Source organism: Ursus americanus, chromosome 4 (genome assembly GCF_024610735.1).
Source record: "Ursus americanus isolate L20-20 chromosome 4, mUrsAme1.1.p, whole genome shotgun sequence".
In the NCBI taxonomy this organism is placed as follows: Eukaryota; Metazoa; Chordata; class Mammalia; order Carnivora; family Ursidae; genus Ursus; species Ursus americanus.
The window spans coordinates 43,711,132-43,726,414 of NC_142130.1; the positions used below are offsets into that span (position 1 = coordinate 43,711,132).

Here is a 15,283-nt window from a genome sequence, read left to right on the forward strand (position 1 = left end):
TGCTTATGAATCCACAGTTTCCCTGGACTTAGATTGCTTCATCTGAAGTGGCATTATTGTTCAAGAATCAAACTTATACCGTTGAAAGAGATTTTCCCTCAGTGGAAAAACCAGAGTGTTCAGTGAGTTGTCTAAGGAGGTAAAACTATAAAGCCTGGATTGGACTACAGGCCTATCACTTTTTTGTCCTTCATTAATGTTCCTTTGGAGTAAGTATCTTCATCTCTTCCTTCCCTCTCTTGCTCCTTAGAATAGTAAAAAAGCTTCACATGTGTCCATGAAATGATAATTTATATATATTTATAAGGAATGTAGTATTCTAGATCAGTTAATCTACAACTTAAAATTCTAATGTCTTAAATTTTTAAAAATAAAATCTAAAATATACAAACCATAACTTACTAGTAAATTAGATTAGAAACTACTGTTAGTGGGGGTGCCCAGGTGGCTCAGTTGGTTAAGCATCCAACTCTTGATTTCAGCTCAGGTCATTATCTCAGGGTCGTGAGATTAAGCCCCACTGTGGGCTCTGCACTGGGTGTGGAACCTGCTTAAGGTTCTCTTTTTTTCCCTCTCTCTCTGCTCCTCCCCCCCTCCAAAAAAGAGAAAAAAAAACCCTACTGTTAGTGTCATCATACTGAATACCAATTTTACTGCTCTGTAGCATTAAAACACCCAGGAAACACTCAGGTTATTCCTAAGAGCACTGTGGTGAGACTTCCCATGCCAAATCCTTGTTGCCTTACTTCAGCCCTGTGGCATCCTTTCCAGTAGGAGTGGACAACTGCACTTTGTGTCCTGTTGCCTTCTGACAAGTTGCAGGAATTGCTTGGCACTTAGGCATGCACAAGTTGGAAGACGTATGGAGCAACCTTCTCCCCACATCAAAGACAACTCAGAGGCACATTTCCTCAGGCTCCCCAGAAGGTCCCTCAAGATCAAGACTAGTACCTATGTGATGTCCAACTCCTGCATCCTTGATTGACTTTCCTTTCCTGTTTTCTTTCTCTATCACTCTTGTCCCCTGGGATCACTTCCCAAATAAACAACTGCATGCAAACTTCTGTCTTGGGCTCTGCTTTAAGAGAACCAAAGCTAAGACATGCAGTAAAGTAACACTGGCAGGCAAAATTATGACTTCTAAGATTATTCTATTATCACCATGTAATTTACTCTGTGAATGCCTACATAAAGTTTTTTGTTTCTTTTAGCTTAAAACACTGCTGGTTAGAATAGACCAGGGCTATCAACTATAAAACTAAAAACATATTCATAATCAAATTCCCTAAAAAAGCCACAAACTTGTTTTATAGCCTTACGTTTTTATCCAGGCCTATTGCTATAATCTTTTGTATTCAGCCTCCTTTGAGAAGCTAAGCCACCTACATGAATAGGTCAGTAGCATCTTCATAAAAGTCCTTTTTGTTAACTTTAGTTCAAAGTAAGGCTTTATCTTTCTATTCTGAATCTTACTGTACAATTCTAAACTGGCCCATTAACTTTTTTCTCCTGCCTTTTGTAAGTATCAGTGTTCTCACTTAAAACTAGTTCTTGGTTTTGGCCTTTCACTAGAGAAATGTTACCTCCTCTATGACAAGAGGTTTTCTGTGATATATCTGAATTTTGCTATATTCTTGGTTGGTTTCGCTTTACAAATATATAGAGTATACAGATATCCTTTACACATACAATACCATTTTAATCTCTCTAGCTTTGTGAGTTATAAATGAAGGGCAGAGAAATCAAGTAATTTGCCCAAGGCCCAATATAATAAATATTAGAACTGGAACTTAAATTCTGGTCTCCTGATTCTGAATCCTGTGTTCACCTGAAGGTGAATGATCCAGTCTGAAATGATAGCATGGACTGACTGAAATTTTACCAAGAATTTTTTTTTTTTATGTTCAAATAAGGACTCAGAAAAAAAGATAAATTATAGGCATAAAGAGAAGCATTTATCTTCCATCTACCTATAAATGTTTAACAGAAAGGTAGCCCCTTTTTTTACCTAGTCCATTTTAATACTTGAATATACATAACAGACCTTGTCTTTAAAACACAAAAGCTCAATAAAAACAGAGCAAACCCTTCTCTACATAGTAGTAAATAGGTTTTCATATTATGGATTTCTGTATGCTCTTGTCAGTTTGATAAAACAGAAACACTGTTAAAATAGGAACAGTATCTGTTCTAATGAACTGCATAATTTAATTATTTTTAAACTTTTTCCCCCCAGCACAAATTCTTTCTTGCTTTGGGAAGATGGAAGTTTTAAAGATGAAATGATCCTTCTGCATATTATAGATACACAACATTTAAAACAATGTCGAAATTCTAGGTGTTCAACTCCAGTTGGCAGAAAGAATTTTGAATCTTCAGCTGAACTAGAGGCCATCAGTCTTAAGATTTCCTGTTATATTTGCTATAAAGCATCTCAACAGATGGATTCCAGAATAGGTCACAGAACTGTGAAAAGAAAAGAAAAATTTTCTTCTTTACTTCAGATGTAGTAACATATCTGAATTCATCTAACTGAAAAACTGCTTAAAAACTCTTGAGTTCCATGTATGAAACAGATTGTCTTAATTTTTCTACCTTTCCTCTCTTCCACCAGCCTCTTGTATTCTAAATCTGATGATCCACATTTTCTGATCAATTTCCTTCAGGATCCTAAAAATTTCACCATATCTACTACTCTGCCTTTTATTAACCAGACTAAATTGAGGTATAATTGACATGTAACATTAGCTTCAGTTGTACAACATAATTAGATACTTGTATATATTGTGAAATGATTACAGTAAAGTCTAGTTATTATCTGTCAACAGGCATAATTATAATTTTTCCTTTTCTTGTGATGAGGACTTTTAAGATCTGCTCTCAGCAACTTTCAAATATGCAATACAGTATAATCGTCACCATGCTGTATACTACAGCTCAATGACTTGATTATTTTATGACTGGAAGTTTGTACCTTTTGATCCCCTTTACCCATATTTCCTATCCCCCAATCTCCACCTCTAGCAACCACCAATCTCTGTATCTAGGATTTTGCTTTTTTGTTGTTCCTCAAGTTCCATATATGTTAGATTGTATAATATTTGTATTTCTCTGCCCAACTTATTTCACTTAGTATAATCCCCTTAAAATCCACCCATGTTGTCACAAATGGCAAGATGTCATTCCTTCTTATGGCTGAATTGTATTCCATTGTATATACATACACCACACTTTCTTTGTCCATTCATCTATCAATAGGCTGTTTCCATATCTTGGCTATTGTAAATAATGCTGCAGTGAATGTGGGGGTGTAGATTATCTTTTCAAATTAGTGTTTTTGTTTTCTTCAGATAAATTTTTGGATCATAAGTAGTATTTTCGGATCATACGGTACTTCTATTTTTAATTTTTTGAAGAACCTCATACTGTTTTCCAGAGTCTTCACTAATTTCATTCCCAACAGTGCAAAAGGGTTCCCTTTTCTCCACATTCTCACCAGTGCTTGTTACTTCTTGCCTTTTTTTTTTTTTTTGCCTTTTTGATAATAGCCATTCCAATAAGTGTGACGTGGTATCTCATTGTGGTGGTTCTGATGTGCCTTTCCTTGATGGTTAGTGATGCTAAGCATCTTTTTATGTTTTCATCTTTTCCTGCTGGCCATGTGTGTGCATTCTTTGGAAAAATGTCTATTCAGATACTCTGCCCAATTTTTAATCAGATTTTTTTTTTTTTTTTTTTTTTTTTTTGCTATTGAGTTGTAGGAGTTATGTATTTCAGATAAAGGTTAATATCCCTTATCAGATACATGATTTGCAAATACTTTCTTTCATTCGGGAGGTTGACTTTTCATTTTGCGGGTGTTTCCTTTGCTGTGCAGAAGCTCTTTAACAGTTCAATGCAGTCTCTCGTGTTTATTTTTGCTATTGTTGCCCTTGCTTTTGGTGTTGAATCCAAAAAATCATTGCCAAGTCTGATGTTAAGGGCCTCTGTTTTCTTCAAGGAGTTTTATGGCTTCAGGTCTTACATTCAAGTCTTTAATCCATTTTGAGTTAATTTTTATGTATAATGTAAGACAGTAATCTAAATTTCATTCTTTTGTATGTAGCTTTCCTGTTTTGCCAACACCATATATTGAAGACACTGCCCTCTTCCCGTTGTATATTCTTGGCTTCTTTGTTATAGTGACCATATATGTGTGGGATTATTTCTGGGCTCTCTATTCTGCTCCATTGATCTGTGTCTTTTTTTATGCCAGTACCATACCTTTTTGATTACTGTAACTTTATAATATAGTTTGAAATCAGGGAACATGATACCTTCAGCTTTGTTCTTTCTCAAGATTGCTTTGGCTACTTGTGGTCTTTTATGGTTCCATACAAATTTTAAGATAGTTCTATTTCTGTGAAAAATGCTATTGGAATATCTTTCTATTTTGCTTTTTATTTCCCAGACTAAAAGTTTTGATTTCTTTAGTTTGTTCTTTTTTGTGACAAAGATTCAACAACTTTGATAATTTAGACCTTTTATCATCATTTTAAAAAATCATCATCACCATTATTGTGTCTATTATTGTCTACTCAGCTTACTATATCCATCCATATGCATCCATCCATGTCAGCTGAAAGTCTCTCAGGATACATGGACTTTTATGAATACACTATGATTTTTATGGATACAAGAATCGTATATACCCATATATAAAACAGGTAAAATATTTTCTGCTGTACTCCTAATTCCCTTCTTGATAAAATACAGCATTTTAGACTTTTTGACCAAAGCTGCTTGAGAACAGTCCATAACAATTTCTGGGTTATAAGTGAAGTTATATAGTTTAAAGGAGAAATACAAGTTGGACTGTCCACACACTAATGGTGGCATCTTGAACTCATTTGCAACATTTCTGTCAACTAATGTGATTTTGTCATTAGAGTCCATTGTCTTTGCTTGGAATTCCAGTACATAGAAAGCAATTATACTGTACCTACTTACATATATCTCCCATTACAGTTATAAAAACAGACTGATCCCAGCATAAATCTTTAGGAGCTTTTCACCATTTATAAATCTTTACTCAGCTGGGGCAGAGTTCCGATATGAAATTCAGCATTTAACTTTTGCCTATAGCCTTAAAGGCCAAAGCTTGCTGGACTATACTTCCACCCTTCTCCTACAAGGATCATATAAGAAGGAAATAAAACCTGACTTATTTTATGATAATTATTTCGTGAACAGGCCAAACTTCTTTCTGGAGGGATGGACTAGGACTTGGTCACGCACATAAAACCAAGGAATGTATATAACTCTACTTTCTGAATTGGGTTTTGAGAGCTACAGAGTACAATCTGCCAAATTCCCATATGTGGTCACTACATACAGTGCAGGTTAAAGTTCTTGAAAGTCACCGGGCTCCTGCATCTCAAGTCCTAGACTCGTATGGCTTCTGCAGTGCCTTGGTCACTTATGGCGAGTACAGTGGCAGCAGTGATACTAGGGTCATACAGCAGAGAATGCTGACATATCTAAAGAAGGGAATATCTCTAAAAACTACTGAGAATCTGATAGTCTGGGTTGTTGGCCTAACCCTGCTACTTACTGACTTGGCAAGAAAGGAAGCTAACATTTATTATGTGGCTATGTGTACATCAGTCACGATACATTTTATTTGATCCTTCTAACAATTATATTTTTACTAGTGAGAAAGCAGATTCCGAAAATGAAATAAGTTGCTTTAAATCATAGCCAAGAAGTAGAGGAACCAGGTAAAATCAAGGCTGTCTGACCCCAAAGCCCATGCTCTTTCTATTTAAACAAATACCTTGCTGCAACTCACTTCATTGCCTTGACCTGTAACCGTAACTGGAAATAGGGATGTTTACTGTGAGGACCAGGTAAGTGTTATGAATGATGTAACCTTCCCCAAGACCATCTGTTTTCAGATACCTCTTGTTCTTAATGTGGAGCCACAATCTAACCCGACTAGTCTGATGGCATATAGCTCAAAGCTGTGTGGAACTACTGCTAGATCATTCCCTTACTTGGAACACTATAATTCTATTAATGTAGGTCAAGAAAACATTGTCAGTTTTTCCCCAGCCCCATTAAATTGTTAATTAAAATTCAGCTTATAGTCAACTAAAACTTAATTTTTTCCCAATAAATTCTGCTGTTAAGCCACAGTCTGTCCATCTTATGTTTGTGCTGCATTTTTAGTGAAGGTCTCACTTCCTTCTTATTAAACAGTTAAAAGAAACAGCTATTCTTCTATGACATTGCTCAGGGCTCTAAGAAGTAGGATTTCATTCCTGCCCCTAGGAGTCTCCATTATACAGATGGGACACAGACAAATGAACAGGATAAATACTGGAATGAAAAGTCAAGGGAGAAGAACACTATGTAGGAATGACTGAATGAAGGATTCTGACAGGCATGTTCATAATTACAAACAATTTAAATGTGATCTGCATTGGTAGGACCCTGAATGATTAGGGGACAGTTTCATACACAACTAAGTGTTACTTGGTTTAATTATTTCTCACAGCAAATACCATAGTGCCTTCCACAAAGAAGTCAGAGTAAGAAAATCATACGGGTACGGCGGTACTATATCTCTGCTCTAGTACGAGGTACTTACTATACCCACGGTATACACTGAAAGTACAGACTCGTGTTTCATCACTGAACTCTATCAAATATCTCAAAATTGCCAGCTCTAAAAATAACCATTCTGTCTCCTACCAATGCTTAATTCTAACTTATATGAAGCATTTATTTACATATGGTCCTTTTAAAGAACAATTTTTATCCCTCACAGCCTGAATGAGCTTTCTACCATAAAGATAATTTGTTTTTCTTTGAAATTGAGAAAAGCATGGTAGTATCTTTATTGCTGCCGTTATTTAGCTGATTTTAAAAGTAAAAAGTTTTCACTTCTGCTGTGATCTACAATTGAGCTAGGCTGAGGCAGAAAGAGAATAAAGATACCTACAGGGAAGATCCAGCAAGAGCCTGCAGAAGAAAGACAAAACAGGAGGAAGAAAAAAAATAAAAGTGCTGATGGGTTGTACCAATAAATCACGGTTAAGTACACAGTCTTCCAAACTCCTCTTATTTTAAGTGATACCTCAATTTAAGAAACACTATGTAATACTAAAGGATGTTAGTACCTAAAGTTACAAAACAATTCAACTCTTACCTTACAGGAAACAACTGAGGAAAACATCCTTGTGTTTCACTGTCAACAAATTTCTGGATCTGAAGTACTTGTTTTAAAAGATGTCCCCTGGAAGATTTGTCAATTTTTGTTAATACCATCTGTAAGAAAATAAGAATTAGATATAAATTTTTTTTAATATACAGTTTCATACATTTTAGCTACAAATTTTTTTTAAAGATTTATTTATTTATTTTAGAGAGAGAATGAGTGTGTGGCGGTGGGGGGTAAGGGGAAAGGAGAGGGAGAGAGAAATGTTAGCAGACTCTGGCTGAGCATGGAGCCCCATGGAGGGCTCAATCCCACAATCCCAAGATCATGACCTGAGCTGAAACCAAGAGTTGGACACTTAACCAACTACACCACCCAGGTGCCCCTAGCAACACGTTTAATAACAACTAGATGACCCTTGTAAGTTTCTTAATCTCTCTATATTTATTTTTTCATCTGTAAAATAAAAGCAACATCCCAAAAGGAGTTACCATGAAGATTAAATAAGTTAATATATGCAATGTATAAAGCATATACTATGTGCCTGCTGTTTAATGGTGCTTTAACTAAAAAAGGCCAAAATATCTTGAATTCAAGACCCGTGAAAAGGACCCTTGAGCCACATTTGCAATTGACATTAAGACAAATTTCATATGATCACTATATATCTTGTTAACTAAGACACACAGTATTATTAGGTTGATCCATATAAAATTGCCAACTTATAATCATTTTTGACCTACAAAATGGTTCTGCCTTATATGTAATAATACAAAGGAAAAACTAGAAATCACACTATTTGTAGCTTATATCCACTACAATTATAGGAATGATTACAAAATCAATTAAAAACTAAAACTTTGATCTATCAATTTTCCTGGGGAATTTCTATAAAATTAAATTTCCTGACTAATCATTTATGCTTTTCAGTTATAAAAAGTATTAATGGTAAAAGAACTGAGAAGCAGAAAGTGTGCGTTTTCTTTTTTTTTTTTTTTAAAGATTTTATTTATTTATTTGACAGAGATAGAGACAGCCAGTGAGAGAGGGAACACAAGCAGAGGGAGCGGGAGAGGAAGAAGCAGGCTCATAGCTGAAGAGCCTGATGTGGGGCTCGATCCCATAACACCGGGATCACGCCCTGAGCTGAAGGCAGGCGCTTAACCGCTGTGCCACCCAGGCGCCCCAAGTGTGCGTTTTCTAATGACTTGTGAGTCCCTCCAATTGGGAGTCTTTCCTCATAAGAGCAAATATGCTGATATTTAAAAGGAGACATAATTCCTCTATCACAACCTCTTTCCATGGAAGAAAGTAATATTTCCTTAAAGTAGAAACTGAGAAAAATATACAATTTTACTAACTGGTACCTACGATACCAAATCAGGAATACTATATTTAAAACCAGTTTGGCACTACTGGGTATTTTCTACTATGTGGACTTTAATCAAACCTTTGGCTCCTCATACTAACTGTAGTTATAATTTATGCTTCATAGGGCTTTTGCAAACCCCCAAAATTCCATAACCCCTAGAACACAAAAACGTTGCTGACTAGTAATATGGTTTGATTTGCATTAAACTTCACTGTTACATTTTAGCAGTTTCCTTTTTTTGCGACCAAATTATAGTCAATGGATTCTTTTCTGGAAAACTCATGAAGCAAAGTAAACGTGGATACCAACCTACTAATTTGTATTCTTAGGACAAACAAAAGAAAAAAATACTGGTAAGATATTCCTGGAAGAAATATTGTTTCCTTAAAGAACATAAAAATCCTACCTGTGTGTGCTGGAGCCTGCTATTTTCTTGCAATGGTTCTTAAACTACAAATTACTTTAGCAAATTTTTCAGTTACAGTTTCATTTGCACTTTGATAAGTACTATATGCCAAGTGCTGTTAAAGAGCCACTAACATGTTTTAGACAAATATTCATATTACCATTAAAAACATGAAAGGGAAAAGCACTTAGGAACACTAAATGAACAGCTTAAAAATACTTTACTTTGACTATAATTTTGAAAACTTAAAGTTGAGAGAAAGAAAAGAGAATAAAAGTACCACAGAACTTATCTACTAATGGCTGATAATCCAAAAAATTATTTGAAAACTACTCTTGGAGAGCCAAGACCTGCTCTCTCACTAAAGACACACACACACACACAAGCATGTGCACATGCATACACACAAACTGATATTTCCGACAGCAACCATGATTCAAAAAAAATACTTACCACATAAGGTAATGCAAATTCTTCACACATTCCTATCGCAATACTGTCAGTTTTTTGAATTCCAACAACACTATCCACTAACAAAAATGTTCTCATCAAACTATAAGAATGCAGAAACAAAAATTAATGACAATATCAAATATACTCATTCATTTCTCCCCCTGAACCTTACTATGCTGAGAAGTTTTCTTTTGAATAATTTTCACTCCAAAATTTTAAAATTTTTTAGGCAAAAGGAATTCTCAGTTCACTAGAAGTTCATCCTACAATCCAATAAATCTCAATGCTATTACTTTCAACAACTAAATTTACTAAATGTTAATTTATTTCAATAGCAAATATTGGACCTAAGATCCTCTGCCTGGGGCTGGACACAAAGATGAGTGAACCCCTTCCTTTAAGAGCTTGAACTCTAGGGATGCCTGGGTGGCTCTGTCAGTTAAACATCTGCTTTTGGCTCAGGTCATGATCTGAGGGTCCTGGGATCAAGTTCCACATAGGGCTCCTTGCTTGGTGGGTAGCCTGCTTCCCCCTCTGCCTGCTCTGCCTACAGTTCCCCATGCTTGTGCTCTCTCTCTCTGACAAATATAAATAAAATCTTAAAAAAAAAAAAGCTTGAACTCGAGGTGGGAGAAAGAGACATGAACCCAATTAACTATAAGTTATCACAAAAATGTCTAAATTTTCAAATATTATTTTGAGAGCAGCAGATAAGAGAAACCAGAGACAGTATGCTTTGTATTTTTTTGTGTGTAAATATTTCATCTTAGTTTCTGTGTAAAGCTACAACAAGCAAGATACTTGTAGATACTTTTTTATACTTCAAAAGTTTGTTTTCTATATGTTGTGCAATGCTTATAACATAGAACTGCCATTTGACTACCTATGGAGACAACAAAAATAACATTCACAGAGGATGTGATATGAGAAGTATTTTTAAAATGTACTGAGGTTTATTTAAAATTAGTAAATACCACATTAACTGATAATTTTTATTTTCAAAATTAGCCACCCACAATTTGACATAAGAAAATTAATGAACTCTGCTGAAATACATTTATAGTCTCAATTTAGAAAAACTCTTGAATTTATTATTAAGCTAACCTACAGGTAAAAAGTAAGCAAGGTGTACGTACCTTGGCCCTAAATATTGATTGTAGAATATTATGAGAAGAAAATGGACTTTCTAAAAGAAGTCACTTGATAATATGGAGTCATAATGTGGAGAATGTTCCATTAATGTAAACACGCTTTTGGATTAACTTTATAAGAAAATATTTTCCTTACTTCCTTCGTTCTTTCAGATAGGTCTCTACCATGTCAACAAAATCTTCAGGAGCTCTATAGCCATAACCTGGCATGTCCACCACTGTAAAATATTTTCCAACTTTGAAAAAATTCATTTTCTTTGTGTGCCCCTGATAAAATAAATGGAAAAATAAAAGCTTTCTTAAAATACATCCTTTATATATTTAATGACTCAAAATATTTTCTATTCAATCAGCAAATATTTATTAAAAGCCTAAATGTTCTGAATATAATCCTAGCTGTGCTGATGATGATACAGGAAAAGATTATAGAAAGGAAGTGGCTAGAGATAAGCTTAGATGATACTACTTCTTCCCTCCAATTCATTTTTAAGAGCATCTATATGACTTAAGAACTTTTGATTAGGAATATGTACCCAAAATACGTCAGAATCTTTTCATTAGCTCTTTCTAAGTGAAAAGTTACCCTATAATGGTGTCACTGCATTAGTCAATATTCTCTGATAAATAATATATCTCCACTTCAGAGAGAAATAATATATGGCACAGACTGATTAAACTAAAAATACTGTCAGTCATAAAGGTTTTCATAAAACCTAGATGCAAAACCTGACAGTCTATTACACCTAGACTACTGCTTCCCTAGAATCAAGTTTTGCATGTTTCATTAGATGGTTTTAGTGCTTTCATTAAACCATTTTTTAAAAGCACGTATAACACTATAAAATATGCGTTAAACTGAAATGATGTAAAGATGATAAAAAGTCATGGTTTTGTGTCCAATGACACTATTAATCAGAAAACAAAAGATTAAGATAAACAACTTAAAAAGTCAATTGTTTGGAACTTAGAACAAATATTTTCGGAGGGAAGATTTTATAAAACAGTGCTTAGGTTCCCAATCAGTTGATATGTCTATCCATAGGAAAATGACAGATCAGGAATGTTAAGAATACATCTCTTCCACTGTCCTCTCACAGCAGGAAGGGAACCCACCCTACCTAGAAATCGGAGTTTAGCTGTGTTGTTTGGTGAGACAAAGTAGGCCTAAAGATAGGAGATTTAATGAATTACAATCATCAGCATCAGCGATGGAGCCAGGGAATCAACTATATGAAGAAATGAGGAGCAACAGAAGACTAGTGAAGCTTCATGGAGGGGTTCCAATGCAAAGAAAGGAGGGCAGTGAGCCGTAGGTTGGTGGGAATGTTTTGCCAAGGATAGATAATAAGGTGAGGGGAACTGGGGGTGAGTTTTAAGGACACCATATCTTAGATATTGGTAGTTTGCATCATTGAGAAAGAGTAGAGGAAATTTAAAAAACGACAGAAAGCTACTGCAGTAGACTGGCTGGGATAATCACATAATGTGGCCCTGGGTAAACTGGGGTCTGCCTAATATATATACATTTATGTATGTGTATATATCTATATCTATACATATATATATAGAGAGAGAAGGGGTAGTAGCAGAAGGGAGGGAGAAAGGAGTTAGCAATGTATACAAGATTATAGGAGGGAAAAACCACTTCAAAGCAGTTTCTTCTAAAATCAGGGTAGGACTAGATGATCATTCTTAAAGAAGCAAATATAGAATGGCAATAGAACACTTTATTTGGCAACCCTTTGGAAAAGATTTGGACAAAAGATTTCCTCAAGAAACTGGCAAGACACCTAAAATAAATCCAGACATACTTCCTTCTTCTTCAGGGATATATACAGGCATCAGTAAAATGTCCTACTTTACTATTCGTTTGAAAGAAATCACTGTTCTAAGAACTTAGCAAGTATGATTTCTTACACCTTTCAACATTAATTAGTCACTTTAGTCAATTCAGAGATAGTTCAGACATATTTTACATTTCAGTATACTGTTTCTTTTATATCCCAACTCCCCAACTCTTTCCTTCAACATACCGGTTTCTTGGAGACTCTGACTTCAACCTCTGGGGCCAGTGAAAATAAGGCTTTTATTAGAGAGGACTTTCCAACATTGCTTCTGCCTATAAAACACACCTTATACAAGGAAAAAGAAGATAATTGAGTACCAGGTTTATATATACATTTTTTTTATACGTTGTATTAGCTGCAAAAATCCGTCAAACTATTGTCTTGCCTAACCATGTAAAAAGGTGGCTTGTGTTTAGTCAAACCTCAAATTCTAACATATATCTACTATCTACTGAATGATTCCCAGTGCCAGGTACTGTTCAAAGCACTTAACATAAATTTTCTTATCTACTTTTTGCAACATCCCTTTAAGGTAGGTAGTATTATTATCCCCATTTTACAAATGATAAAACAGAGAGAGGCTAAATAACTGGCCCCAAATTATAGCGCTAGAAAGGGAAGAAACTAGAATTTAAACTCAGGACATCTATATCCAGAACCTGTGCCTTTAATTACCTTATGCTACTCAAGAATATCTGGGACATTTATTAAGCATTCCATATTTACAAAGCTTTTTGAAGTTAAAAACTAGATGCATTTCAACAAAACGTATTCTAAAGTACAACTACATGTCTGAAACTGCATTTCCCCACAAACTCCCAGGGTAGACTGTAACACCATTGTATTTATGAGGTTATTCCTTCCCCTTGACTTCTCTTGTGCCAATTAAACTTTTCTCCTTTAGACCTCTATAGTGTAGAAAGGAACATAATGTTCCTGATACTAACCATTAATAGACATGACTGCTTTTTAACATGGTATTGAAGGGGGTACAATACCAAATTGGTGGTTCTAGGTGAAGGTGGTATCACCCTCTAGGGGATGTTCTGAAAATTTGTAAGGGCATTTCTACTTATGAATAGGGCTGGGTCGCACTTGGTGGGTGGGGCCAGGGATGCTATATATTTTCCAAGACTGGGATCAATCCTTCAACATGAATTGATCTGAGTCCTGCATAAATTTCAAATGCTCTGCCAGATTAAATCCAATGATAATATATAAAGAAAACTAAATTTTAAGAAACAAATTACACAAAAAGTCCAGTAATTCAGAAGCTTCAGTCAAAACACGATGCTAACTCAAAAGTATCAAATGACTTACCTATCCCTTAAGTCTGACTAAACTATCATAGCAGTTCTAATTAGAAGGAAAGTTTCCACCGAAGTGGTGCAGTTGCAAATAATGAGATCTCTAAAACATGCATAAAATGCACACTCGTGGAATTTCACTAAAGTTGTTTTAAAAAACTACATTGTTGCCATGTATACATAATTATTATTTTTGCACGACAGGATATTTAGATTGGGTGAAAATTACGTACAGACAAGGACCACCACATGTGTGTAACTATTTTACTTTTCATATCCTTCACTTTGTCTCATTTGTCTCGGCATGTTTTCCCTACGTTAATTATAAATGAAAAAAATAATAAATGGCCATTTAATCTTTTGAACTGGTTTGGGTTTTACAATCTTTTAATCTTGTACATTCATTACTCAAATAACTAAAACTATATATGCTTATTTCGTTAAAATAATTGTATGCGTCCCCACAAAGCTAGAAAATCTCTCTCGATCGGTGACAAGAATAGGTGAGGGCAAAATGCCCGCCCCAGTCTTCACCACCCGAGGGCAGCGGCGGCTCTCACCTCAGGGTGGGGGAGGTCCGGGGCGTGGTCGAGACGCACAGCGGAGCTGAGGTACTCGATACGGTTGCGGCCGGTGGTCGTGAAGACGCTCTCCGCCTTGGAGATATCCTCCAGGCTCGGGTCGAAGGTCTTCACATGGAGGTGCAACCTCGAGTCTGGTGTGAGCTGCCGCTGGAGTTCCTGTAGTGGGAAGGCGAGCTTCATCATTTGTCTCGTGGGCAGCCTGAGAACTTCCGCGAAGGTTTGGAACGTGCGGCAAGCTCGGTTCAAGCGCCCCAGTGCCGCCGGCAGCTCCAGTAGCTTGCCGGTGGCTAGCCGTAACGCCCGTGCAGTCATTTTCGTCTCCCAGAAGTCCCGCTCGGGGCCTCGCGCCGAGGTCTGGTCTGCGCCTGGGCACCCCGCTCCCGCTACGCCTGCTGGGAATTGTAGTCTCATCTGGCTTCACACGCTTCCATCTCAGGGCTTCCAATCCGCAGAGCCCGAGGCAGCGGTTTCCTCGCTTTGGGGAGGTGGGGGTGGGGACTCGGGGGCTGATGGTTGACTCACGCTCAGCCCCAGACTGACGGCGGTGCCTTTGACTTTGTATATCACTGTGGGAAGATTGTTTGACAGTTTGCAGAGGTGAAAAGATATACCTGGGCTGTGTGGCCCTTGAGTGTCAAACGAAGGAACAAACGTGTGAAGCTCTGGTGGGTTCCAGGCCTGTTTACTCCTCAGGGTACCTGGTAGTCTCACGGATCATTGAAGTTTGTTGGCGTATACATCACTCGACAAAGCTAATTCCGTTGTATTGCTGCAATGGATATAGAGTGCAAGAGGAACTCTCAAAATCCAGGAAAATAAGACCAAATCAGTATTAAAGGGGATTCAGTCTGGTGGATGGGATGTTGCAACACCATTCTCTGAGTTCTTGTGATATTCTGACTGATGGTTGGCAGCATGTTGGTTCCAGGTGGTCTGGCTGGGTGAAGTAGCACCCTTTCCAA

General features: G+C 36.5%; 1 protein-coding gene across 3 annotated transcripts in view; it reads right to left on the reverse strand.

The window, feature by feature from the left end:
- GTPBP8 (GTP binding protein 8) overlaps positions 1 to 14,685 on the reverse strand; it is a 52,265-nt gene extending 37,580 nt beyond the window's left edge. Inside the window, exons 1-6 of one of the 3 annotated variants that reach the window (XM_045785181.2) lie at positions 14,298 to 14,677; positions 12,617 to 12,715; positions 10,720 to 10,850; positions 9,433 to 9,532; positions 7,193 to 7,311; positions 1,874 to 2,466 (exon numbers count right to left, since the gene is read on the reverse strand). In XM_045785181.2, the coding sequence (XP_045641137.1) occupies positions 2,385 to 2,466; positions 7,193 to 7,311; positions 9,433 to 9,532; positions 10,720 to 10,850; positions 12,617 to 12,715; positions 14,298 to 14,633 (867 nt within the window). In that variant the 5' untranslated portion in view covers positions 14,634 to 14,677 and the 3' untranslated portion in view covers positions 1,874 to 2,384. Of the gene's footprint in view, positions 1 to 1,873; positions 2,467 to 7,192; positions 7,312 to 9,432; positions 9,533 to 10,719; positions 10,851 to 12,616; positions 12,716 to 14,297 lie in introns of those variants that run through there. The other 2 variants (XM_045785178.2, XM_045785182.2) reach the window with 2 other exon arrangements.
- Positions 14,686 to 15,283: the final 598 nt, after the last annotated feature.